Genomic DNA, 27,847 nt, shown 5'->3' with positions numbered 1-27,847 from the left:
GTATGCGACCGAGGAAGTACCCACACAACACAATATCCGGAAATGTCTGTCTGTCACGACACAGCTACTAAATGGGACTCAATTGTAGTGGTTTCCTTCGTAGGGCAACGTATAAAAAATACCTACGAAACAAATGTGGGCGACCTTGCATGTGATGTCCTAACAGGAAGAAGATTAGACATCAGAATGGAGCTCGAAATTATAATAACTGACAGATTACAGGGTCGGACAGTGCCTAATTTTCATCGATAGGTTGAATTTATTCACCATTTTTCAATGATGAATAATGAACACTTTATTTATGTTCAAACTTCCCTTATATCTACTGCATCGATGAACTCTTTTTTAGTCAGCACTTCTCAAAATTGTCTGTAGCTTGTTTCAACTGAATACGTCATCAAAATGCGAAAATTTTTAATTGGAAATTTTTAAAATTGTTTGTGTACGGCCTTTTAGTATCAACACAACTTACAATTCGTAACTCTAAGAAAAATCTTTATCAGAATGGACGGGTAGCATGAAACATCTTTATAAAATACGACTAAAATACGAAATAGTTATTTTTGGCTGTTTATGATTGGACAACAACTCGTGCTGGGTGATATGAAATCTTTATGGTGCTAATACCAATTATACAATCTCAGTTTATCCATCAAAAATTATCGCAATACGTCCCTGTATATCGTTGCCAGTTAACAACTGTTGAATTGAGTACGTACTAACAGATACAATGAGGACAATTGACTGGGGTTAGAGGAAGATGAGCTGACATAAACAAGATGAAATAGGAAATATCTTCCGATTGTTGGTTCACAATGGGGGGCATTCAATGAAAGGATCAAAAATTAGGGTACAATTGACATCTTAAGCTGTCGCAACATTTTGTGGTTTTTCTTCGGATTCACCCTAAACGATTTGAATTGTTCGATTCAGAGAAGCAAAGCAGAAGACTGAAGATGGGGAAATATTCTGCTGTTGGATTTTTCAACTAGTTTACTACTCATTTTTTTATTTCGCGATTTGTACCTACTCATTTTTTCTTGCTGTATTGTCCTAAGACAATCAGTGATGGTGAAAATGAAATACAAGGAGAAAAATATGAATGACTTATTTGGAGCGGAGATGTAAATTTTTTTTATTGAAAATCATAACAAATTCTTTGATTTTAAATGAGTTTCATACACTCATGTACAGTGTGTTTCACACTGGATTTTGTAGCTTATTCGTTGAACGAAATTGAGAAGTAATATTATAGTATTTCGTCATTTATATCCAAAATTCCACTGAAAATTAATATAATCGATATTCTTTGGAGTATTTTCGAACTGTTAGCCATATGGTAGAACCTTGGGGCGCATTGCACCCACATAACCTGACTTTTCAAGATTCCATGGCCTATTTGATGAATATTTATTTGAAAGCCCTCTTCCTCCATGTTCCTGAATTGAACGAACTCTTTGTTCAATTCTGACTACACCTGTTCAACAATTCATAATGTTCGTGGACCGACTAGGGTTCCATAGAGACCTTCATGATAGATTCGGGGTGAATCAGAAAGCAGGTAGACGAAGGAGGTAGAAAGGAACGAGGCATCGATTAGATCGACCTTGACATAGTGAGGCGGCTTCACAATAAGGGTTGATTCTCGTTTTATTCCCCCACAGCTGGGACAGTTCATTTTCTCAATTTCTTTTCCTTTTACGCGCTTCTCCGCTTGTTGCTTCGACTACCACTTCCTGATATACCGGTCCAGCGTTTTGTTTAACATTTCAACAGCCGAAAGGCACCAATTTCGAATATTCTGTATAATAATTGTTGAATCTTTTTCGAAGACTAAACTATCCACGTTTTGATGAAGTAATTTGAATGCGAATATACAAAGCGATTTCTCACCGAGATTAAACAATAATGAAGCCTTAATTATTATTGTTTCTCACAGCGGAAGACTAAACAAGAATATCAGATATCTAGGTGAGTATATGATTCGTGGAAATAAGATTGTTATGCAAATTATTCAGAGGCAGAAAATGAGTTATAAGTTTTACTAGTTTTTGGGTTGAAATTTGAAAAGACACAGAAAAGATCACAAAAAGGAGACTTTGGTTTCCTAAAAATGAGATATATTTCGATTCGTTCGTTATTTTTAGAAGAAATAAAGAATATAGTGGTCATAGCCATTGGGTTTCTTCAATATTTCATGTAAAAATATGTCGTTATTCGAAAGAATAAATTAAGGCAATCCACCTGCAGAATTTTTGCGCCATGTTTATAAGTATGTATACATCAGGAGTAAATTTTTCGAAAAACTTGCCAAGGTTTTCATTGCTTTCATTCTTTGGTGATTTATTCGTGGGAATAACGTAAATAATAATATCCAGCGAAAAATCGGCATATTTCCTGCTGCCAATGCACCGCTTGTATCTATTCGGCATTGTCCCAAGTTACCCTATGAAACAACAAAATAAATGAATGAGATCCGTGTTGCCGTTTGATGTGTAAACAACCTTGTTTCATGACATATCTAATATCTCAATATACCACGTATCCAGAAAAAAAATCACACATGCACAAAGTGAAACACATGTACAGGACACTAGAAAGTATAAGGGCCATAAAAAAAGCGCTTTTACTCTGCTGAATTCGTTAATTTTTCCTGTCAATTCAAACGCTCTGGTCACAGCAAACTCAATAGTTAAACTAACCGAAAAGACGCTACACAATCTTGTAAGTTTGTCCCTCCACTCATAAATGTTTAGAAACAAAGAAATACGCAAAGGGGGTGATTGTCCCAAGTTACAGGACTGTCCCAAGTCACCCGAATCTACCAGAATTTGATTGTTGACAACAATATAGAGAAAAATAACAAGAGCAACGATAAAAATTGCAGCATAATAGGGATTATTCTCGTTCACACTTTGTCTTCAGTCAAATTCGAAATCTTTTACAATACAAGGTATTAAAAATATATTTCGTGTATCTGATATTGAAATAAACTGTGGAAGACGTTCGAGTTATTGAAATCATCTGACGACCTGGGGAGTCAAGGTAATGATCCTCCTACAAGAGAACCAGTATCTTCCGTCTAATGTCAGGAAAGTAGGACAATGTATCTCCGATGTAGCCACACTTTCAGTCGAGAAAAAAGTTACGGAAGCACCTCTGGCTCGATACGAAACCAAAAATACATTCAATGACCTCACAGGGGCCTTCCTAAAGAACGCCGTCCACCAGTTGCTTGGAAAGAATATTCTACGAAACGTAACGGTGCACAGAAATAGGTCAATGTGCAAGTGCATCTCGATTATTACTCTCCATTCAATTTGATGCAGTTGTGACTAGGAGAAATGAGAAATTAATTTCACTTGCTACTACGGAATCGTCGAGAGGAAACGCTTCTGTGAGAATCCGACGAAGAAAGTTGTTTGCTACGCCTAGAACTCGGTTTCACATTTTAAACTATACCTAGACTTACTATGAACTCGGAGTAAATGAAGTATTGATTTGCAACTGTGGAAAATGAGGAAAAAAACTGGTACTCGACGGTTTTGATTTTCTCATCGTTTACTTTCATATATCACATGCTATGATCGGGTATTGTCTACTTGAGTACACAAGAACGGTCGAGATTTTGCCATTGATTAGGGAAAAAGTTGGCTTTGAATCATAATCATGATAATATTGGTAATTATAACAAGAAACTTTTCTGGGCTCTTCTGGGTGCTTCTCATGAAAACTTTCAGAACCAGGCGCACAAAATCAAGTATGTAATTGAGTTTTAATTTTCATCAGTTTGGAGTTTGATATACTAGTTTTTCTACTGAGGGCTATGAAATATACAGGCTGAGTCTTCGACTCGTACAAATATTTTAACAGTAGATTCTTGAGGTCAAAAGAATCACTTTTTTCTTTTACCATTTAGTAATATATTTTTTCATTTTTTTGATGAATCTTTTTCGAACACAAAATATCACCCACGTCTTCCAGTTTTCTCATTACGACCACCACCTACCATAAAAATACCAAAAGAACTCATCAACTCTTGAAACTAAGTTAGACGCTATCTAATGCATATTTGAAAGTTCTTTAAAATAAAAGTATTCCTCATATCTTCTCGTATAATGAGCCGTTTTCGAGTAATTTGATGTTCAAAAGTTAACTAGTATCTGTCAAATTTGAAAAAATTGAGTACTTTGGCTGAATGTTCAGAATACCCACAAACGAGCCCACAAATGTGTTATGTCATAGACTTAACTAGTTGAAGGTAATTTTGTTTTACCAGGGGTGGCACAGCTGATTATGAAAACTCAAAATGGCTATATCTTTTTATCTGGGCCGAATCGGAAAGAATGGTATGAAAAAAAAGTGTTTCTTTTGACCTCAAGAATCTACTGTTGAAATTTTTGTACTTGTCAAAGATTCAACCTGTATAAAACTGACCAAGAGCAAATCAGAAGATTTCTCTTCGAGCAGAAGGCGTTGATTTTGGATAAATGTGAAATAATAATTCATTAATCACAGATGAAACTAAAAATTTTTTGTCACCCAGCTTCAAATTGATTTGGAATTTTTCTTAACTCAAAAAGAGGTTTTTTATATGGGATGACTGGATGATAGAAAATATTCTTCGGGGTTTATGAGAACATTACTAATGCAGTTTCCGATTCCGAATAAGGGTTTCATTCTTCTTGAACCTATATATTAATTTAATTTACGTTATTTCAATATTATTCGTTAGGCAAGAAACAGCTTCTGACGGATAGTGCAATAAATATCTACGCTGAAGCCTTTCTTACTGTTTTTTTTTTTTAATTGTTCGTGTTCCAGAAATTGTGTGAGAAAACTCATGATAAGGTTGAAGAACAAGCAGATCTGATATGAGAATATGAGGGTCGTGAACAAATAGTTCGAAGTTTAAGAAAATTAGTGTAATAATATCGTAGTGAGCAATATATCCGAGAATATATCGAAAACCAAAATGTAAAACACTTTTCGATAGAAAAAAATTATAAATGGGACCAGTAAACCTATTCAGAGGTTAATTACTACAAAAGTCGCCAAAATATTCATATTTGATCTATTCCACAAGAAAATAATGTTCGAAGATCCAGTCTAACACGCTGTTATGAAAAATGAACTTTTTATATACATACAAAAAATTCAAATTTTCAATACTTAATTAATAAGTTGCTGAGGAAAAATTCAAGTTTAATAACCAGTATTTCCAGTAGGTAGCTCTGTTTTTTTGAATCCACACGTTAGAAAACGGTTGAATATTCAAGTTTTTTCGTAACTACTAGATTTGAAAAGTTCATCATTGAGCAGGGACGAATATTTATACCATTGAAAATTTTGGTATGATCCAGGTGCAAAAATTCTGCAAAATTCCATTATCAACAAGGAACAAAAACAAGCGCTAAGCACCAACCCGGTGTTAATAGGGTACAACCGAGCAACAAAAAAATCCAATGATGGTTTCCCCCTACAGCTCTTAATTCTTATTCATGGCTTGGAAGCAAGCTCACCATCCCAATCAATTTCGGGCATCTTCCTCTATCAATCATGGTAACAGTAAAGACGCACCATACTATTGACCCACTTCCAAGTACCGTTATCGAAATTTCTATTAGGGGTTCATCAAATACCATCAGGTAGAAATCGTTCTATACCTGCAGGAAGGGGAGTTCGATCGACACTCAATCTAGTCGTGGGCGTAAGAATAAAGCACCATAAAGGACCCTTCTGCTTTCGGAATTTTTTGCGATGCTGTTTATATTAGAAAAAGGCGGAATAAGGTTATTTGATCCTTTGCGAAATTAGTTAACAACTGTTCTTTTACGCACGAAATATAACCCGAAATATTTACGGAACCCTGGCCAGGAACCCTGCGTTCACAGGGTGTACCTAACTGTAATAAAGAACCGAAAAAAAAACGAATGACAAAACTTTATTTGAGATGTGGGATGATTTAACAATGGTATACCGTTGGTTTGGATATAATGTATTTCCTTATTTTTTGTTTGCGGTACCGTTATATTCGGTATAAATACTTATTTATTATTTTCGTATTTCCATGAAAATTTAGAATTTTGCTTGCAAAACACTTGTATTTTTCATATGTAAGATCAAACTTTGGAAGTAGTACAGTTTATGAAAAAGATAAATGGATTCACAGATTACATATCGGACGTATCAATAAATGAATTTCAGGATTTTTATCAGGAAATTGTAATTAATTTGAATAAAAATGGGGGCAAATTGGATCATTCTGTCTGATTAATATATCAAGCAATTCCGAGAGCAATTCTCACATTCAGATAGGTCAGTACTTTTATGGAATGGAACATCTATCGTAATAATGTTCATGGTCGTTAAATTCCAGCTATTGAAGCTTTTGAGGTTTAGCAAATATTTGTTTTTTTCGTTTTTGAAATGTAAATAACTTCTGAATTGGAAACCGTTTTCTTGGTAGGTCAGAAAAATATTTATGTATTTTTAATAGCATTAATTATTTAAATATGTTACTTTAACAATCCATTCGATTTATTACCTATCTGTGGATAAAGATTCGAGAATATTAGATGAAAATTTGACCATAATACCTAACTTCCATAGAATTTAGGCAGACCCGATTCCAATATTAGTTTTTTCATTTTATTCTCTCCACAAAATTGTTACTTCCAGTTTTATTGTGTAAAAAAATATTTTATGTATACCTGATGAATTAAGCTCATTTCCCTCGTTATTTCCGCACATTTCATTGGAAGAATATGATCGATTTTTCTAAAATCAAATAAAAATATAATATGTATTAATATTTATTTTCTAACAAATTTATTGAAAGAATCCGAAGGAATTTTAGAATATTAAAATTTTGTGAAATTGTTCTGCCATTGAATATTTCAAATTGTTTTCAAAATTTCTGTTTATGACAATTTCGGGATAATCGAATTCCTCGATGTCAATCCACGTGACGAAAATGAATCCCAAATATTTATGAACACGAACTTCCTCAACGTTGCCCCAAAGCACGATCAACACTCCGATTGTTTTGCTTTTGAATTCGAAACATTTTTACGTTTGAACAAAGATCAATGAAAGTTTACAAAAACTCCGTAACCGACATTGGAATCGCACACTTCAATTTCAGGTATATTTATAAATAATTAATAAGAAATGTTTAATAATTTGATCGCGGAGAGATAAAATAACTGCTTATTCAGGTTAAGGTCGCGTTGAGTTCTTTGGACGTGCAAAATCGTAATCGCAATTGGCGGAAAAACGAGTTGTGGACATCAAGGTGGACTTGGAGCAAGGTGAAAACCATTTGGTTTCAAAACAAATCCATCCGTGCAATTCGATGTAAGAACAACAGTTATCTGCGGTATGACGTTTGTTTTCACCTTAAAATATTCGAACTAGTTATTTTCCACCACTTTCATAGTCAAGTTCTAGTAACAGCTACTAAATTTGTTAATTTAACTACTGTGAGAATTCAATGGCGATGTAATTTTGCTCCCAAAAATCGATACTTTGGCGACGTCAAACAAAACTAGAAATAGGAGACGAATCATTATTGAAAAAAATTATGAATAAGTCTGGAACAATTCGCTTCAACGTAACTATTTATTATTCGAATATCTTTCTAATTGGTTATTATTTAAATTATCGTTTCATGCATGCCATTCCAAGGGAAATATATAATTTGCTTCTTATTTCTCCCCAGTTTTCGCTTTATATATATATACCTATCTATAAGTCTATAAATATATTTATGTTCATAATTATAACCGATCATGATGTTTCACTCATTTGATGGCTTTCACCATTAATCTATCTGGAATGTTTAGTGCACTTTTCACAAGAAGTTCAGAAAAATTTGTACGTTTTTAACGTTATGTCATCAACCAGGTATTTGTCAGGGTATTTGTTGTTGAAAACCATTTCGATTAAGTATAAACTTCTTTTTAAGCTTTTTTGCAGCTTTGTTATGTCCGAAAATAGGCTGTAGTAACTACAACCCTCGCTACAACCTTAACCTATAAGTGTAATGCAAAAAATCTGCCCATATTACGAGTTCTTCTAACTGGTAGATTTGTTAAATTATTAAAAATTATATTATACATAAATGTGGAATTCGCAATGGTTTTTCTTTATAATGTCTGGTATATGAACTAAGCTGGCACCAGATATAACTCTGTATCTGAATATGCACATTGATTAACAATTTTGTTTATTGATGTTAGGTCGAAAACATATATAGACACATGGTGAAGATGGAAAATAATAATATGGATAGTTTTATCAGAAATAATATTGCAGAATTAATATTTATTTCGATTTCTTTCCAGAAATTTTATTTTTTTCTGCAAGAAAACAAATAATATTTTTTGACAATTAATGATTCCTTCAGTTTTTTCGTAATTATTCATAGGAGAATTTTTTTTTAGATTTTTCAACTGATGAAAATTAAATGTTAATTATAATATTATATATAATTAATATTATATAATTATTATCATTATATTAATTATATAAAATTATTAGTTTTCATTATATTATGAGTTGAGATACAAACAAAATTTTTCGGATTGAAAATTGCATTTATGATACGGGTCCTCGACTTTTCTTGTTTTGTAACATATAATTTCCTGAGTTTGATGGAAATTTGGCAAGCGGGCGAAACCAATTGGAAACGCACTATCGAACATGTACATCTATCATTTATTCTGTCGAAAACGCAAATTCGACACTGGAATCAGGGATCACGTAGTTTCGCAATTAACGGAAACCAACCGCAACATACAAGAAGGAAAAAAATTAGTTTCGTCGGTTTTACACCTCTTTGGCAAATAGGTTATTGACATAATTGTAAACAATCGCGGCGAAGGTTGTTCTCGACAACAAAACCATTGAATTCCCAATAGCAGAAAGTAGCAGTCGCCAATTGGGAGCCTACTGATAATGCAGATACCTGTAAAGTAAGTGGCGAAGCTGGCGATAATGCTATGCGGGTGCCTGACCTGCTCAGGGCCAGCTAGCTGCTTCAGGAGTTAGTTGTCACATCCGCTTATTAAAGATTGTCTGTCTTGGCAGGGAATTTTATTGCGGCCAGTTTCCTCTGCTTGATTGATAAGAATTATTGGAATAACGATATTCATTACACCTTATCGAGTTTAATGCCTCTTCTGCCAGCGGAATGTGTCATTTGCGATTGATACGCCTGAACCGAAGCTGCACTTATTCATGGAACACCAATAATTATCTCTCCATCAATCGGGATTTCTTCATTTACCATATATTTAGAAGAAACGCCCGAGGGAGTTCCACAAGGTGATCGTTTTGGGCTCTCACAATACTTTGCCCTCGCAGATGCAGATACAGAATTAGATGCGAAAAAAGGTTTACTTGGAAAAACGTTCATAAGAGGGATGCCACAAGGTGATATCTTTGGGCTACTAAAATACTTCCGCCTGAAGAGTTTCCTCCAAGTTAAATTATTTCGAAATCTTGTCAAAACAGGGATTGTGCATCTATCATTGTTTGCAACAATTTGGCGGTAGTCGTTCAGGAAATTTGCAAAACAATAACTTTGGTAACTGAAACCGTAATTGGCGAAGATAATTCGTTTTTGACTGAGTCATATCACTTTCTCCGCTATTCGAAGATTTGAGATACAGACACAGTCATCGTAGTCGATTACACAGATACACTCGTACATTTGAATTACATACATATAATATAAACATTGATAAGTAACACGGACAGGTACATATTTATTCTCATCTCGTGAAACTTATATAGCTGGGAGATTATTAAAAATGATCAGATCATCGATAAAGCATGTAAATAACGAAAGCGACTTCCGGCATCTACGAGCAACGCAGGAAACCGGCAAACTTCGCTGAAATGAAAGCATACTTTCCTAATTCTGCTCTTCATGCTCATGTTCTAAACTGTGTCAGCTCGAGTGTATGCAAGATATTAACATTACATTAAAAATCGAGGAGGAAGTATGCCTGTCGCGTTCGCGAATGGGTTTCAGCGAGAACAGCTAGTTTCCTTTCTAGCTGATTAGCTGACAATTTCGAAGTTTTGTGCGCAACTGGTAATTATTGCATGAGATGGGGGATTCCCTAAATTTGCTGATAAGTTAAGTGTTTCGCGCGAGAAATTAAATTGGAGATGCGGTTAGTTTAGAGGAAATTGGTGATGATTCACTTGGGAAGTGGAGAGTTGGTTGAATTGACTTACATCTTTTTATCAAGCTCTTCTTGTAGGGTTTGCAATCAGCTCCTTCAGGTATCTGCAACTTATCCTCAGTGTCATCGCTTTCAGTACCTGAGTCGCGAGCGCTCGGTGTACTTCTTCCACCGTTAACTGTCAAATCGAGAGGAGAATCCTCCTCTAAATTGGTACAGATAAAGTCCTCGTATTCCTCTTTGACCACAATCTTACTTTTCAAGGAAGACAAAATTTCAGAAGGTTCTGACATTTTGATAACTTGGGAAAATAGCATCATCGTGAAGGTCCTTGTGGTAATTAGGAAAACATAGTCCGAATCTCACTGCACTGAAGAATTTGTAAAATCCGTCAACACTTCACTGACACTTCGATGGTGCGCTCAGTGGCGCGACAGTAGAAAGGATAGCTTCACTCGACTTGATCGACAAAGCGTGGAGTGTAGACTAGTAGTGGAGTCCTCGCCATAACCCACTGACTCAGATTTGACGCTCGCGCAGCGTCGGCACCGCTCGGCATCCTCTTACTTTCGTTTATTTGATAATGTTGCGCACGCCAAGGGGTTGGGTTAGGTTATGTACACGCCGTCGTCTTCGACGCCGTGTATGTAGACGATATCCTCGTCGCAAATCCGCTACCACGAGGTGGATCCTCCTAATGCTAATCTAATGGTGGACTGTTGTAAACAATCCTTTTCCGCGTGGGAGTTTCTGCCGCTCTATTGAGGTGGCGATATTCTGTTACATTGATAATGATAGTAGATCTGTCGGGGTAACTATTTTTCGCAAACTTTGTTATTGGATCCGATTTTAAGCATGTGACAAAACTTTTATTGACACCTTTGAATCACTCGCTATTGAATAGTATAATTATGATTGGAAAGGAAATAAATTTGTTGTCAACGATGTAAGCTTGTAAATTTTTTTAAAAATTTCAAAAAAATTTTGAAAATTGATAATGCCTTTCAAAATCGAGATCATTCTACATCCTTCGAGATTAAATCACTTTCAAGCTTTGAAGCATGTTTTCTTTTCATTGTCAAACTCAATTTTCATGTAAAAAATAATTTCAAATTTATATTATAAATGTACACATTCGTAATTTTGAAATAAATGAAATTAAGATGAAAGGAGCTTCTTTTTTATATGTATCTACTCATTCGAAAATTATTCTTCCTTTCCAAATAAAAAAATATTATCTACTTATATTTTATTCGTTTTTAAATGATTATTTACACACTCAAAATAATTATGATTCAAGGTAAATTATTACACTTCTTTTTTCATTGAGTAATGATTGAATAAAATAAATAGAAATTATTATAATGAAGAAATAATAATATTCCTTCCGCTCAAAATTGTTCATTTCATTTTTCTTTTAGTTTATAACCCAAAATTAAATATTATTTTGTTCGTAAGTTATAGTTTGAAAACTCCAAAACAAAATCTCAGATGTAGATAAAAAATTTTGTCGAAAAAAAAATTGCCGACACAATCCTTGACAGCAAAATAGGGTTAGAAATTAATGACAAAATGAATCCATCGAATTTCAATTGAGCTAGATGCTGCTGGATTTTTCAATTAAATAGTGAAATTTTTCTCATCTTTGAAACTACATAATTTGTCTTGAAAATAATATGCATTGAGTGACCAAGTATTAAATTCATATTTATTATCATCATGTAAAAATAAACGCATCTAATATTTTTGACTTTTTCCCAACAAAATTTATCGTAAGTGTTTGTCCACTATTTTATTTTCACACAATTCAGTTGTAAAAAAAATATATTCACGAATTATACAGGATTTACCTATACATATGAAAAAGTAAATTAATAAAATGTGCACATTATTTGTTTCGATTGAAAAATTAATATTAGTCATTAATTATTATCGTACCTAATATGTTTGACCTGTTTTTTTTCAACGAAATTTATTCAAGCTTGCTTGTCCCCTTTTATTTTTGTGAAAATAAAATATTGCTACAAAAAATTCATTGATGTCCAAAATATTAGGGGGGCAGGGGGGTCCTCGAGACCCCCCTACAACATCCCCTGCCTCAACGATCTCTTTATGGAAGGAATTATAGATAGTACCACAGAATACTAACAATTTTCATTGCAGTTTAAAAAATAGAGTTATGACCAATCAGTTGAAAATTTTGAAAATATTAGAGATCATAATTTCTTCCCGTCCAAACATTGAATGGTTTTCTTTTAATTTAATTTATTCTTTTTCAAATAATTCATATTATTATCTACACTTGCATTGTGAAGATTTCCGTATTTTAAACGTTCTGTTCTATGGCTTGGTTTTATATGTTTGTTCAATAAATTCAAATGTTTCACGTTTCACAATTTATTTGAATTTATATTTCTTGGTGGTAGGGTAGGAATACCTCCGTGCTTCTAGCATCCAGATAGTAGGTACAACTACGCTTCAGACGTAAGATGAAGAATGAACAAAAGAGGGGTGTGTTCAGGTAAAATTAGGGTTCACTATCACACGTTCTGATTTGTAAGAGATCCTTTGGGAGGAGCATTTCCGGACGATGTGATTGCTTCCTCGAATTCGGGGACAATTTCATCAAGAAGTTCAACCAGTCTCTACAGATGGATCCAGTTTCTCAGCTGTAGATACAAATTGATCGCTTCCTTGCGTTATTAAAGAATAACATTAATAATATTTACGATTTTGTTTTATTAAATGAAGATATCTCCGCGGTATCATAACATTTTTGCTCTTTGTAACTTGAAATTTCACAAATATTCGCATATAATGATAAAATTGGAGTTGCTTGTCTACAGGATAAGATTGAAAAATTTATCAGTATAATACTACTTTGATTTATCGGGTTCACCAATAATCAAATTTAATTTCATATTCACAAAAAGGAAACTTTGGTGATTTTTGTTAATTTTAGTTTCAACCTTACACTTATCAAGTTCAAGATTTACTTTCTTTTCAATCCGTTTTCAGTTTATAAAAAATGAAAAAATTTAAACAAATCTGAATATGAAATTGTATCACACGAAAAATAAAATTTAATCTCTTCTGAAAAACTTTAGAAATCATTGGAACGATTTTTCATAGACTTATCCAAAGCACAGATAGATATTATAATGAATCTAGATGTTTTACTAATGAGTCAAGAAAGGTTTCGCATTGGAAAGATATACAGAATTCTTCCTCAGATCGATACATTCGAAAAAATTAAATTTTTTCAGCCAAAAATAATTTTCAGTCTAGTCTTCGTGAAAAAAATCGTGTGGGTCTTTTAAATGATTTTTTTTGAGCAGCCCCTGCTTGCATATCTACAGCCCCCTAAAGATGGCAACTCGAAAGCAACTGTAATTTTTTTAGAAACCAGAAATTAAATTGAGCAGGCATTCTAAGCCAGCTTTAAGGCAATAAAACATTTTTTTGGTATTCTTCCCCTACAATTGCAAAAGGGTAGTAAAGCCACCCCTAAAATTATTTCTGCAAGAATTTTTTTTCATTTATATAATACCATATGAAAATTAATTTTTAATCACTTGATTAATTTCTGTTGAAACTATTTTTTTATTACCTTCTTGCTCCCAGAGAAGGTCTGCCCAATTTAATTTCTGTTATCGAAGAAAAAAAAATGTTCCTTTTCAGTTGCCCTCTTAGCAGGGGCTGCTCAAAAAAAAATTCTAAAATGATAGATTCGCACATTTTTCTACTAAGAAACATCCCTTAAATTTTTTCTCAACTATACTCATTTACACTGTGTATAATGTATAATTCTTCTACGTCGAATAATCTTTGTGTGAGATTATATGATTCACATTCAAAATTCAATTGAAAACAACAATATCCAATAGTAATATTCAAAATTATGAATATTAAATGCTACGTTGTTGACTGAAGATGATTCAAATGATTTCCAGAAAAAAATACTTTAAGCAATTTTCGGATTTTTGAATCATCTGAGGTCGAAAGCAGCAGAAAAACAAAATTCTTTCACATATACTGAAGAACAACATCATTCCGAAGTGAAAATCTATAAAGGTGTATAAATGACAAAATAATTGACCTATCAAGAATAAGAGAGATAGTGTTTCGTTCCTCATGGTCCATTTAACTGACAATGAAATGAATCACAGACTAGAATCACAAACCATAACGACCGAATCGCGCTGTGAACTTGACTCTAATTCTAATTTCTAGTTCATAAACAACTTAACTAGACTATATTTATTGGATCATTTATCAGCTTCCTTGTTGCTGACTGAGAGGATAACGTTGAATATGTACTTTAATCTGCACTTGCATCACGAGCAAGTAATTACCCTGTTATTATTATGCTCAATGGAACGTATTTTATTTTAGTGTGCGGTTTGAAAATCCGAATGCTTTTTTAGGAGGATTATCTTATCACAATTCCTTTAGAAATATTCCAAAACAACTCGGTTTCTTTCGAAAAATGCCCGGTCATATCATGATCGGGCGCCACAAACTGAACTTTCAACTTTCAGGTAAGAAAATTTGTTGGAATTAATACTCTGACCCTGCTTCAATCGAAGGAAGAGTAAAACCCTTTTTGTATAACGCTCTACCCTCTCACCACCCCTCTGAAATGGACAAGAAGGGACACTAATTCTTCTTTCTGACCGTTGAATTTCTTGTTCGGACAAAAATGATTAATGTAGGTGAAGTAAAAGATGCGGAACTCATTGTGTAGAATTTTATTGTGAGTGTAATGGTCTTGAGAAATAAATGCATATAAATATTTTTGAAACCAGGCATTTTCCTTGAAACAAATCAATTCTCCAAGTTTTCCCATGAAATACATTCTACATTTTTCGAGTTGATGGAATATATGGACTATACCTACCTATATATGGATATAGGTAGGATATAATGTGAAAATTGCCAAATTTCAAAGGACTCGATTCCTGGTATATTTTTCACGTAATCAGTACAACAATTTTCATTCTCTCTCATAGGCCAGTCCATATTGAAGCAATCGATAAGTCAAGCGAGTTAGTTTTGACCCAATAACTCAATTTGATTCTTTTAGACACACCGCTGCTCTGAAAATATTAGCGATTGTGGCTTTTATGAGCTGAAGGACGAATGGAATGATTAAAAATTTCACTTGCTCCTTATTCGACGGAGTTAAAATTATTAGATTATTATTAATTTCAACTTTTATGGAATCAGTTCTGTTATTTAAAAATTTTTTTTCAATTTTAAATTTTCTTTCTAATTTTCAACCTCTGTAGACGGTTCTACAACTTAAGATGGTATTACATTTATCAAACAAAGTCAGGAAACTTCAATTTCTGATGCATAGATTTTTGCACCCCTTTAATGGAATTTTTTTCTCTTGAATTTAAACGTCGAGAAAAAGGAGATTGAAACATTTACCGAAATTTCGAGAAATTTTTCGGAAAGCACTGTCAGATCGATCGCCTATATAGTAGTTGGGGAGCCGACAATGCTAAATCGGGATTTACTCGAGCGTCGTGGAGACCTAGTGGATTTTGAAGATTAAAGGGTAGAAAGAAAAAAAGTTTTATTATATATGCACTTTCAGCGGTGAAGAAAGCATCTGTATGTTCTCAAAGATGTGAAAAAAATCATCAGGTGTACATACTCGAGTGTGTCAGATTAAGAAACTGAATATGCGCTACGTGTCTCTGATAAAAATTTCATGTTAATCTGACAGTTTGCGTGGTGGTGCTGGCCGTACTCTCTACTACTTTTCAAGGAATTGAGAACTCGGACGTGACGCAAGGTAACAGCGGTCCTTTGAAAATGAAAAAAAAATCGTTACTTGTACATACTCGAGCGTGTCAGATTTTCATACAGATGATTAATCTACATAGGTGTTGCAGACGTGTTGACCCATTAACCTGACACTTATCAGGGGGGTTTTCATCTTCCTTCCTGATGTACCTGTAATCGTTTTTGTATTTATTGTGAAAGTTGTAGATAATAACATTATATACAACTTTTGTCTGGAACAATTTTACATACTCTCAACCGTTTTTGAGTTAGAGAGCGATAAAGGCGAGGAGCTTAGCCACACATGCGAAAGGCCAAGGTCAATGTAAAAATCTAGTCTAATGTACATTCATCGCCATAAATCTCAAAAACGTTCAAACGTAGAAAAAGTTGCTTCGGTCAAAATTTGTAGAAGATGTTATGCTCTACAACTTTTATAATGAATGCGATAACAATTTGAAGCCCAGGAAAGGAGATAATTCAAAAAACTGATTTTTGTGACCTTTATGGCCAATTATTGTTTCGACTTGCTGAAACTGTCAGACTATATATTTTCCGGTATTATTGAATCATTAGCTTCAAAATAAGAAAAAATCCCAGCGGGCTGGAGAATGTAAACGTGACTTTTTTTTTGCAAGTTTGGCGCCCTCCCAGACATTTCGTCTTGCTTAAATTGTCAGGTTAAGAGAATATATAGTTTTCAACATGTAATTAACCACATATATATCTTAATCTGACACGCTCGAGTATGTACAATCGTTTTTCTTACTATTCTGATAGGCTGTCCTAGTCAATTTCTCCTATATACAAATCTAATTTCTGGTAACAGTATTCTACAGGGTCTTTAAATTGATCTGACACGCTCGAGTTAATTCCGAATTTACCTCTTGGGTTCCCCAACTAGTAGCATTAAGTCAATTGTAACACATCTGGTATTGTTTTCAGAGAAGCATTTTCTCATAATAGGTATATAAATAATATTCATATTCATATCGGTCATCGGTCATCTTATAGCCTAGGTTCTCTCATCGACTGTGCACTGTTTATTGTTGATAGTAATATTGAAATCATAATATGATTAAAATACTTTAAAGTGTATTTCCTGTTGTTATGTAGTAAGTAGTAGTAATTATTGACTATACTTTATTGTTTCAGAACTTTGATTCGTTTAAGTATTTTGTTTTTATCAGAGTAAAAGTCACTTCTTATCATCGCTTAAACTCTTAGCGGGAACCGGGGATTATGCTGTAAAAATATACACAAACTACAAAGAGAAGAATGAAACGCGTATAAATAAACTTTGCAATTTGGCCGACCTTACGGCTCGTGCTACATAATTTACTTTCAGTTTCACGTTTAATGATGCCACATTTGAAAATCGTTTGCAGACTGAATTCGCCATATAAATAGAACTTGACATTGAATTTTACCTGGGGAAAAGTGCGACTTTAAGATTAAACTATCGGATATATGTTACCTCATCCGTTTTGCGATAAGATACGCCTTTTTCTGATTTTCTTTCAACTTTAATCTTAAGTTGCGATGAGATGAGAGAGCCTTGGACTAGACCTTCCTCCTGATCGTTGTTATCGAATACTATCGAACTATGAATTGCGAGAAAATTGTGGAAGGGCAAGCTGCATTTCAAGATTTCGATAGGTTGATTTTTTTAATTATATACAGGGTGAGTCTTTGACTCGTACAAATATTTCAACAGTAAATTCTTAAGGTCGAAAGAAACACTTTTTTTCCCATGAAATTTTTTCCGATTCGGCCCTGATAAAATTATATAGCCATTTTAAGTTTTCATAATAAGCGGTGCCATCCCTGAGAGAAACAAAATTCCCTTCAGAATAACAAGCTCAATCTATGACACTACGCATCTGTGGATCTTTTAAACAGAGTTATATTCAGCTGAAGTAGCCAATTTTTCAAATTTCACAGATACTTTTTATTGTTGAACATCAAATCACTCGAAAACGGTGCATTATACGAAAAAATATAAAGAATACTGTTATTTTACAAAATGTTCAAATATTCATTAAATAACGTTCAACTTAGTTTCAAGAGTTGGGTTCTTTGAATTTTTGGTATTTCTATGGTACGTAGTGGTCATAATGAGAAAACTGGAAGACGTTTGTGATATCTGGTGTTCGAAAAAGATTCATTAAATAGAAGAAAAACTATTTTCCGAAATTCATTTCATTCCATGAAACCGTTTGTGAGATAGGACTAAAAATAACATTTTTGTATGGTTTTTCAACAGCCTGTATCTTTTAAACCGTTCCGATACGGAAAAAATGGTATAAAAATTATATGACGAGTATGAATATTACCTAATTGGATTTTTCCAACCAAATTCTCATAGTCTTTCTAAATATCCATTTTCAAATGTATATTTGAGAAATTATTCACCGATGATTGAACCTTATATCAATTTTGTTATTAAGAAAGGCATATCTTTATTCTAATTAGGAGTCAATTTGTGTCAATTTCACTATCAACATTTCACACTGGAAAATATACTACATGACAATGTGAGCAAAATTGTTTTTTGGTAGATGTGATTTTTATGAGTTTGCTGATTCGTCGTCGTCGAATAAATATTAAAAACCCAACAAAAAACAAAATGATTATTTTCCGGAAAGGTCTACGTGCACTGATTCTTTTCCTCACTCAAGAAAAAAGTATCTTTCTTCGTGTTTGCACATAAAAAATTTGTCTTAAATAAGCATTGAACAATATGTTAAATGGTATAGTGTGAGAAAATTAGATGTCCTGAAACAATGGTATTCACCAAATGAATAATTATTATATCAACACCTATCTATCATTTCTACGACCAATTCGATCTATTAGGTCAATTAATTTTCATTTATATAATGGTGCTATTTCCGAAACATATTAGAGATAGATTGATAAAAATTCAGCGTTGGTCTTATCAATGCATTGTTTCCCAATAACTTAGATCCTTGTTGAAACAAACCAAGGTAAATATTAGAGTTCCTGATAAACAGCAAAGCGTACTGTTCATTGCAAAAAAATTCAACGTATTCACGTTTTCGTAGAAAAAGTATATCTTACAGTAAAATCCATTTCGATACGAATTGTGATATAATAGTGATGTGATAGATTAGATTCTGCATGATAAGTTCATAGTAACAATCAAAGTAGTTCTTAGATTTTTAATACTGCTTTGTAATGCGGATTATTGTTTTTGAAGCATCCCATTTAAAACTACGTGTATGCTCATCGATTATGAGAAAACGAAGTTAATGAAATTTATTTTTCATTCCTACAAAAACCTAGAACGAATTGTTGGTAGTACCTATTCACAAAAAATAAATAATTCAGTAGAAATAATCGAAATTTATTGTTTAATTGAAATAGTTTCAGCCGGTACTTATATTCAATGAAGCATTTTGTCCCACCTCATCCTGAAGGGAAAACAATTTCTCCTAATCCAAAGATAAGGACTCTTATGTTATGTTAACCTATTCGAGAAATCAAATATTGATCAACTGGTTGATGAATCTAGGGCACGTGTGGTAAACAGAATTTTCACCTAAATTTCGTTGACAAATATATTGATTTGTTTATGATTCTCATAAGGCACATGTGTATTATGAGCCGAATTTTCCTTCCTCGATTATGAGAGATATCCTTCCTTCATCCTATTATACAAAGTGACTCAGAAGGATCGCACAAAATTCATATCTTCGGTTTGCGGAAAAATTCTCGAGGAGCTCGATTTTCACTATGAATTGCACAACTTTTCACATATAATTGAAAGGCTTTTTATGTTCTCTCTACGAAAGTGGAGGACAGTCGAGTTTTTCAAACGCAATCCTTACTTTATCTCGGAAACTGATAGAGCTTTAGTTGCTGAGGATGTTTTGGTCATTGATTATAGTACGAGATCCCACTGCAGAATCACTACGTTCATTACGTACACAGTCAAACACACAATTTTACATACGTTTATGGATAGGAGAATACACTGATAACACCGCAGCCTGTCAAAAGTGGCCGCAAGTAATTTTAATTAAATTAATGTTAATCAATATTCGAAGAGAAATTTCGTTCACTTCGTATTGAAATAAAATATCATCCACATCATAGCAATGCATGTAGAGAATACTAAAATCCATGGCTGCCGTTGCACACTTGGCCGCAACTACCTCGCAGCCAGGTGTAAGCAGGTAACATTTCGAAGTATTTCTACGTTCATGACGTACACGGATGTTTTTGATATCAAATTAAAGCTAATTTTTTTTCGAATATGATGATATATGGCTGCCTGTGAAAAAATGGCCGCAAGTTAGGTCTGCCATCTGTTGAAAAAGCGAGATATCCGAAATAAAGTAAGAGAGAGTTCGACTCATTCTACACCATCGGGTTTTTACTCGATGTTCCGAGTTATAGCGGCTACACACTGCCCAACTCGGTCGGGCCGACAAGCCGACTTGGTTGGGTTGGATGTGAAATCGGTCCGTGTGTAGCTATGACCGCCGACAGAGGATTTGTCGGGTCTTGTCGGATCCAACCGCACGACCGACCGACCAAGTTGGATCATGTGGAGCTCTGTCGGGTGGAAACGAGGCAAACGAGCTCATTCTGTATTCAGATGTTGACTGGAGAGGTATTGATCCGAGCGATGTATACTCCAGCGATCGTGAAATTCAACTGACCAAGTTGGACGGCGGTCGTGCCGTCTGTACGCAACGCCCAATCTGGTCGTCCCGACAGTTGGACCGACCGAGTTGGGTAGTGTGTAGCCGCTTTAACACTGATATAATGGGATCTTTCACACGTGTTCCGCTTTAGTTTCGCACCGGAAAACAACCGGATTGCACTTTCGGCGGCGCTTATCGCCGCGAGATTTCCACCGTACGGATAAAACCCGATGAATAATTTTTCATCCGGTTGTTTTCCGCTAAAAACTTGGTTTCTGGGAAGTTCAACTCCCATACAGGTTGAAAATGTATTACGTACCTCAGCTAACAAATCTTCAGATGATGAAGATAAGTCTGATTGCGACGACGATAATGACAACTGCGATTATGAAAGCAGCGAGGAATCGGAGGAAAATGTAATATACTGATTTGAAATATCACTTGATTCAAGTGATACTTAGTGAATGAACAATTTTTTGTTATAAAATAAATCTCTTTATACTTTATTTTACTTTTTTTTCATAGTATCCATTAGGTAATTATAATTTTGGATTAAATGTAAAGTCGTTTCTACTATTGTTTGAACCCCTTGCTAAAAACCCTATCTATCGACGCACAGAACACAACTGATTCTCCGAACTCGCACAAGCATACGGAGCTTCTGAGGGGTACTTCGGTACCTATGGAGAATCAGGATAATATGAATATGAATATATATAAATATGAATATGCGCAATGGCTTCAAATACTCACACGGCTAGCATACACATTCCTAATCTAACGAGTGGCGTTGCGCGCCATCTCTTTCACTTTATTTCGGATATCTCGCGTTTTCAACAGATGGCAGACCTAACTTGCGGCCATTTTTTCACAGGCAGCCATATATCATCAAATTCGAAAAAAAATTAGCTTTAATTTGATATCAAAAACATCCGTGTACGTTATGAACGTAGAAATACTTCGAAATGTTACCTGCTTACACCTGGCTGCGAGGTAGTTGCGGCCAAGTGTGCCACGGCAGCCATGGATTTTAGTATTCTCTACATGCATTGCTATGATGTGGATGATATTTTATTTCAATACGGAGTGAACGAAATTTCTCTTCGAATATCGATTAACATTAATTTAAATAAAATTACTTGCGGCCACTTTTGACAGGCTGCGGTGTTATCAGTGTATTCTCCTATCCATAAACGTATGTAAAAATGTGTGTTCAACTCTGTACGTAATGAACGTAGGGATTCTGCAGCGGGATCTTAGACTATTAGGTTTTTTTATTATATGAATTCCAGAATTGATGCCTACATTCTAATTACATTTATAAAGACTCTGTACTTATCGAATTATCAATTTTTTTGACATTTGAGATTCGTCTTTCGAATATTTTTAATTTCTATTTTGCTTGTTAGAAACCTGTTTGCGTCTATTTTCATTCCTGATCCTTATCCAAGGACAATGTTACATACTTTCTAACTAATAATGAAGGTTTACCTACACCTACAAATTCGCATGATCTTTGGTAACTCGTGTGAACGAATCTTGGGATTTTGCCAAACGACATTTCCGCTAAGAATCGAGCGTGAAATATTCAAGCACAAGAATATAAATAAAATTGTACAGGCGTCCATTTTGCGGGAAAGTATAGAGAAAACAGACAGAAATATATACCCATAATGTCACGTAGTCGTATATCCTTATTATGTTTTAAATGGTATATGATGTTGGGTGTATGCGGAGTTTTCGTTGATCTGTTTTGAGAAAGTATTTATACAGGGGACATCAGGCAACAACTTCAGTTTCTACATTTTCAGAATTCACGTGCATAATTCCCCCTATGCGAAACTATAGTAATTACAGAAAAAAAAATTCATATAAAAATTGTTCTGGATCAATCAATCTTCAATAATTCAATAAAACAATATATTATTATCATTGAGTATTAAAGGGTTTAATACTCAATGTTATTATGGCTAACTGACATTTACACAGAGTAACAACACAAAGGTACCATCATAAATGGAGTATTATATTTCATTCGACATTTGAATCTTGAAGAAAAAAATTCAAATATAGAAAGTCTGAGATAGTCCAACATTTGAAAATCTGTACTAAGTAAATTCCTTTCTAATTGCAGCTTGAGCCAACAAACAACAATATCTAACTTTCAGTCCTTTATACAAACAGGATGCTTTTAAAGCCTCCATTTCGGTGGTGCGACATTTAAAAAATTCAAAGTTTTCCCTTCTTTTTGAAGCCTGTATTGAAAATGGCATCTTCAGAAAGCTCTTCAGACGCAAACTCAACCAGATATATCGTTAAAAGTGTATAAAGCCATAGGTTGTCGTTTTCATACTTTTCTCTTATTTTCCAAATTGGTACATCCTATATTGAATTAAATTTTGAGAGAGCTTTTGTGATGATGAATCCAACTATATACAGGGCGAGTCTTTGACTCGTACAAATATTTGAACAGTGGATTCTTTTGGTCAAAAGAAACACTTTTTCCTATAGTCTTTTTTTCTGATTCGGCAATGATAAAAAGATGTAGCCATTTTAAGTTTTCATAATGAGCTGTGCCACCCCTTGAAAAACAAAATAGCCTTCAGAATAACTAGCTAAATCTGTAACACTACACATCTGTGGATCTTTTAAACAGAGTTGTATTCAGTCAAAGTACTCAATTTTTGAAATTTCACAGAGATACTTTTTAATTTTACAAAACGTTCAAATATTCATTAGATAGCGTCCAAATAAGTTTCAAGAGTTGGGTTATTTGAAATTTTGTTGATTTTATGTTACGAAATGGTCATAATGACAAACCAGGGAGACGTGGGTGATATTTTGTGTTCGAAAAAGATGAATCAAATAAATGAGATAATGGGACATTATATATTCCTAAATTAATTTCATTGGATAAACCCGTTTGTGAGCTAGAACATTTTTTATGGTTTTCCAACAACCTATACCTATCTTTTAAACCGAGCCGATTCGGAAAAAATGATGAAGAAAAAAATTTTTTCTTTTGACCTCGAGGATCTACTGTTGAAATATCTGTACGAATAAAAGATTCACTCCGTATATAATTAGGGTTTTCAACTAGGTTTTTTGTTTTTTATTCGTTTGATGGTTTTCATAAAAAGAGTCCTGATTTTAAATCTGGACTACTCGGATCATAATAAAAATAAAATAAAGTTCAAATATCATTACATAATGCTATCATTTATATTTTTAGGATGATGCATCTTGCTGTATCAAACAGAAAAAATCCGAAAACTAGATTCTAAATGAACAAAGCTCAACACTATCCATAAAAATCGTCTGAAGAGCTTTCTATGGATGCTATTTTATAAAGGCTTCAAAAACAAAGGACAACAACTATGAGCTTTCGAGCTCAAAGTTAGAATTGTATTCCTTTAATTTGTGGGTAAAATCTGCAATAAAGCTGTACAGGTAACTTACCTACACCATAGTCAGATATTATTCTCCTAAAATTGTCTATCCATTGAACAATAAGCATATTATTGAAATTAATTCAAATATTTTCATTTTCTCTGGAAATTATCAATAAATCCGAAACAGGCAATCCGAGAACCACAAGACAATATATGTGCACATTTAATTTCGTCATTCGAAATTCTAAATGAAATATAGGGTGTGCCATTCAAAAAAGTAACTTAATTATTAAAGTCTGATCGAAATCAACTCTTATTTGACAATTTTTTCTCTAATTCTTATAGTATAATATCTCGACAGTGTGTGTCTATTTATACGAATACTCAGTGGTTTTTGGAATTGAATTTGAGAACAATTCTCGGTTGCCCTCAGGGTTTTAACCTTCTGACGATCAGAGTCGACATAAAAAAATTTCTAGCCTTATAACCGTTCCGCACATAGGATTTTTTCGGAGTGCCCTCTTAGCCGTTGTGACACGTTCAAAAATAATTTCCTATTAATACCATTTGCCGAAACTTCGAAGCGTCCGAAAATACCACCAAGAGCGCCGCAAAAATAGATCGGCAACAGGAAAAAGAAACCAAGTTGCCAACCTCATATTCCCGTTCCGTCTGAATAGTAACGAACATCCGTTTGTCCAAACTGTGACATCTCGGTGGGAGCACGTAGTCCTTATTGCGTACCAAGACGTTGGGAACGCCAGTTATTTCGGGGGAAACCCATTCTTCTTTATTGTTGGTCAGTGTGGCTGACTAGGAAATATGGATGAGTTGACTGGGTATTTGAGGCTCGTGTTTATGGCGGCCAATGGGATTAAAATCAAAGGGTGGTATCAGTAAGTGGATGAGACAGACGAGAGGGAGCCACAAGTTTCAAGACAAGGGGTCCCCCAAGGATCAATTTTGGGACCATTATTATTCATAATTTTTCGAAAATATCCGAATATTTATGTCTGAAACGATTGGTTCAAATAAAGAATTCATAGTCAAAATGGATTTTGTCAGGTGGTAAATATACTAGAAGAAAGAGAAGACAGAACACCCAAAAGTAATGAATTTATGAGAGAGAATCTCTAGGAATATATTTGTTAAAAACTCAGGATATAAAACTCAGTTTTCCAACCATACCTACAAAGTGGTTTTTGTAAGAATTCTCGTGGTGAAAGAGATCCTCAATTTTTTATGGAAAGGCATGTGTACGACACTGTTGGAATTATGGCATGGGGGACTATTGCTTATGGAAGTAGGTGACTTCTATCTTTCTGTCTCATATTCGGATGCTGTACAAACTAAATTTTCAACAAGATAATGCACCACCACATATCGTTAGCTCATTTTGACGACAATCTATTCGATTTGTTGATTTGCCCTCCTAGATCCCATAGAAAACGTCTGGGACATTATGGGAAGAAGATAACTTTGTTTACCTGTCCTCCATAGACACTAGGTGCACTTTGACATAAGGTTCAAGTTGCCAGGAATGGTCGATAGTTTTTCCGGCACCATATTTGGATAGACCCTGAAAATTATTATCCTATTCATGATTCAAAAAATCCAGCGACACGCTTATTAGGAAACACACTGTACCCTGTACCTATAGGACCTCCCTATCGCTTATACCATTATCCAGAGATACACGTATACTGCGAATGACATGGGTAAACAGGAAAAGATTTCGTTATATGAGGAAGAAAAGCTAAAAATCAACAATTACGTGTTTACAGCACGTGTTTAATGATTGATAGTGATGTAGTTCTATCTAACTGGAATCAGCGTTTTGTAATGAATCCTCTTTAGATATTCGATAATGTTGGTTTGATAACTAGTAGAATACACCCACGTTAGTAACTGTGTAAATGGAAGTCTGCTAAAAATAGAGGTAAATTTACACGGGAATATGCCTCACAAACGATGTTTCATAATATAATGAATTCTTATTTTTTAAAGATATGAGACTTCCATGAGTGGTCACAAACAGACTTGTTTCCTCAAATTGAATTTTTCATCTTTCGTTCCTCAGATTTATGGTTTCAAAAAAATAGTACACTCAAATTTGACTTAATATTTTATAGTCTTATCAACAATCTCGTAGTTTTTCGTCAAGTACACAACATGCAATTTTATTAAAGGAAACGGTTGAACCTAATAATTCAACTTGACCATGGTTGCAGTTTCTTACACTTTGCCACAATCCGACAAGGTTGTAGGAAACGCAAAGAGCGAAAATTATTCAATAATAACTAGTAAATAACGAGAAGTATTCCTTCGCTTCGGTCGTCATCATTAAAATGATTAATCATGTAAACATGGCATCGGAAATAATTGAAAGTACATTGAACCGGTGTTAATCATTGGCAGGAAATGGTCACAATATCATAAATAGAAAAAATCATGCGATCAATTGTGTATTGCGACCTATTCGGTACTTGTTCGTCAAAAAGGATTGTCTGAATTGGAATGAAACAGGAGTATGGAGTAGTATCATGGAGGAAGTGAATATTAAATATTGTAACAGTGTCCCATTAGGGATATGTACGAAATGGAAAACGTATTACTGCGAGAATGGCTCCTAAATGTTTGACTGCTTTGAATTCAAACAGAGCTTTTGAATTAAGTATATAGTTTTCTTCTTCTAAGTGAACGATGTTGCAAACGATGATGATACGTTTGAATTCATGAGTTAGAGGAGTTCTATAGAGATTTCATTGACCGTTGGTTTTAAAATAAAAGGAGAGACCCTTTCCTACTTAGAAATGTGATTAGTGAAGTTTTCTTTCTTATGTTTCCTATTGTGAATTTTCAGGAGTTGAACATAAACAGAGGATGCTTTTAGTGATTCTAAATTGAGGACGTCTCCCAACCTAAGAAACTAACAGAACTAACTGTTTATTTCTGAAGACATTGATTTTTTTTATAATTTTTTCCCTACACCTTTTTTCCATATATGTTGGATTCGTTTGGGTAATCAGACAATGCTTAACTTTCCTACTTCAAAACATCCTTTGCTTTGAAACTTGATCGTACAGTAGAAAATCTGCAATCACAATAACTTCGCTTGGGTTCAACTAAAGTATTAATAACTTTGCACATGTCCCTCCTTATAATTTACATATATCACAAGTATCCAAAGGCGGGTTACAGTGGGGGGGCCATAGCCCTCCTCCCTCTGAGAATTTACGAGAAATATTTTTTCGAATATCGAAAAATGGCTTTTTTCTCTCCTCAAATATGAATTAATAGCATGACCTTTCAGACATATAGTATAAACGGGGTGGGCTTTTTAAAACGAAACAGACGAGATAACGGGTGGAATAAATTTATTTCGAAAAAATGCTCGGATACGTCGATTTTTGTTTCGAGGGGGACAACTTTTAAGGTCAAATTCACAACTATATCGCTTCAACCCTTAGTGTTAGAACACCAACCCCTAAATTTTGAATAGAAAAGATAGAGTGAGTAATACCTCATTTGAAAGGTCTTTTTATCCTGAATTCAGCGCATTAATTTTTTTCTCATTTAATGCATTTCTTTTCGACATATTCAATTTTGAATTTCGTACAGTACAAGTCATTCTGCTAACCATGCTATGTGAAATCATCAATTATTTGACTAATTCATTCTGTGGTTACGATGGTAACCATTAATTGTCAACATTAGACAACGAAATAATTATTATTGGTAATTACTTTCTTCAACAATTAAGGTGGTTGTCTCGTCTGTTTCG

The 27,847-nt window shown here is 34.1% G+C and overlaps 1 protein-coding gene across 3 annotated transcripts in view; it reads right to left on the bottom strand.

Annotated features, from left to right (window-relative positions):
* Positions 1 to 27,847, bottom strand: part of LOC123315515 (ecdysone-induced protein 74EF) — a 200,084-nt gene that overhangs the window by 50,273 nt on the left and 121,964 nt on the right. Inside the window, exon 1 of one of the 3 annotated variants that reach the window (XM_044901234.1) lies at positions 10,252 to 10,729. The exons of 1 other annotated variant lie outside the window; for it this stretch is intronic. In XM_044901234.1, the coding sequence (XP_044757169.1) occupies positions 10,252 to 10,519 (268 nt within the window). In that variant the 5' untranslated portion in view covers positions 10,520 to 10,729. Of the gene's footprint in view, positions 1 to 10,251; positions 10,730 to 27,847 lie in introns of those variants that run through there. One more of the 3 variants, XM_044901236.1, reaches the window with a different exon arrangement.

The sequence above is a fragment of the Coccinella septempunctata genome, chromosome 6, assembly GCF_907165205.1.
Source record: "Coccinella septempunctata chromosome 6, icCocSept1.1, whole genome shotgun sequence".
NCBI classification, from domain to species: domain Eukaryota; kingdom Metazoa; phylum Arthropoda; class Insecta; order Coleoptera; family Coccinellidae; genus Coccinella; species Coccinella septempunctata.
Note: the sequence above shows the minus strand (reverse complement) of the source record. Positions and strands in the feature narration are given on the sequence as shown.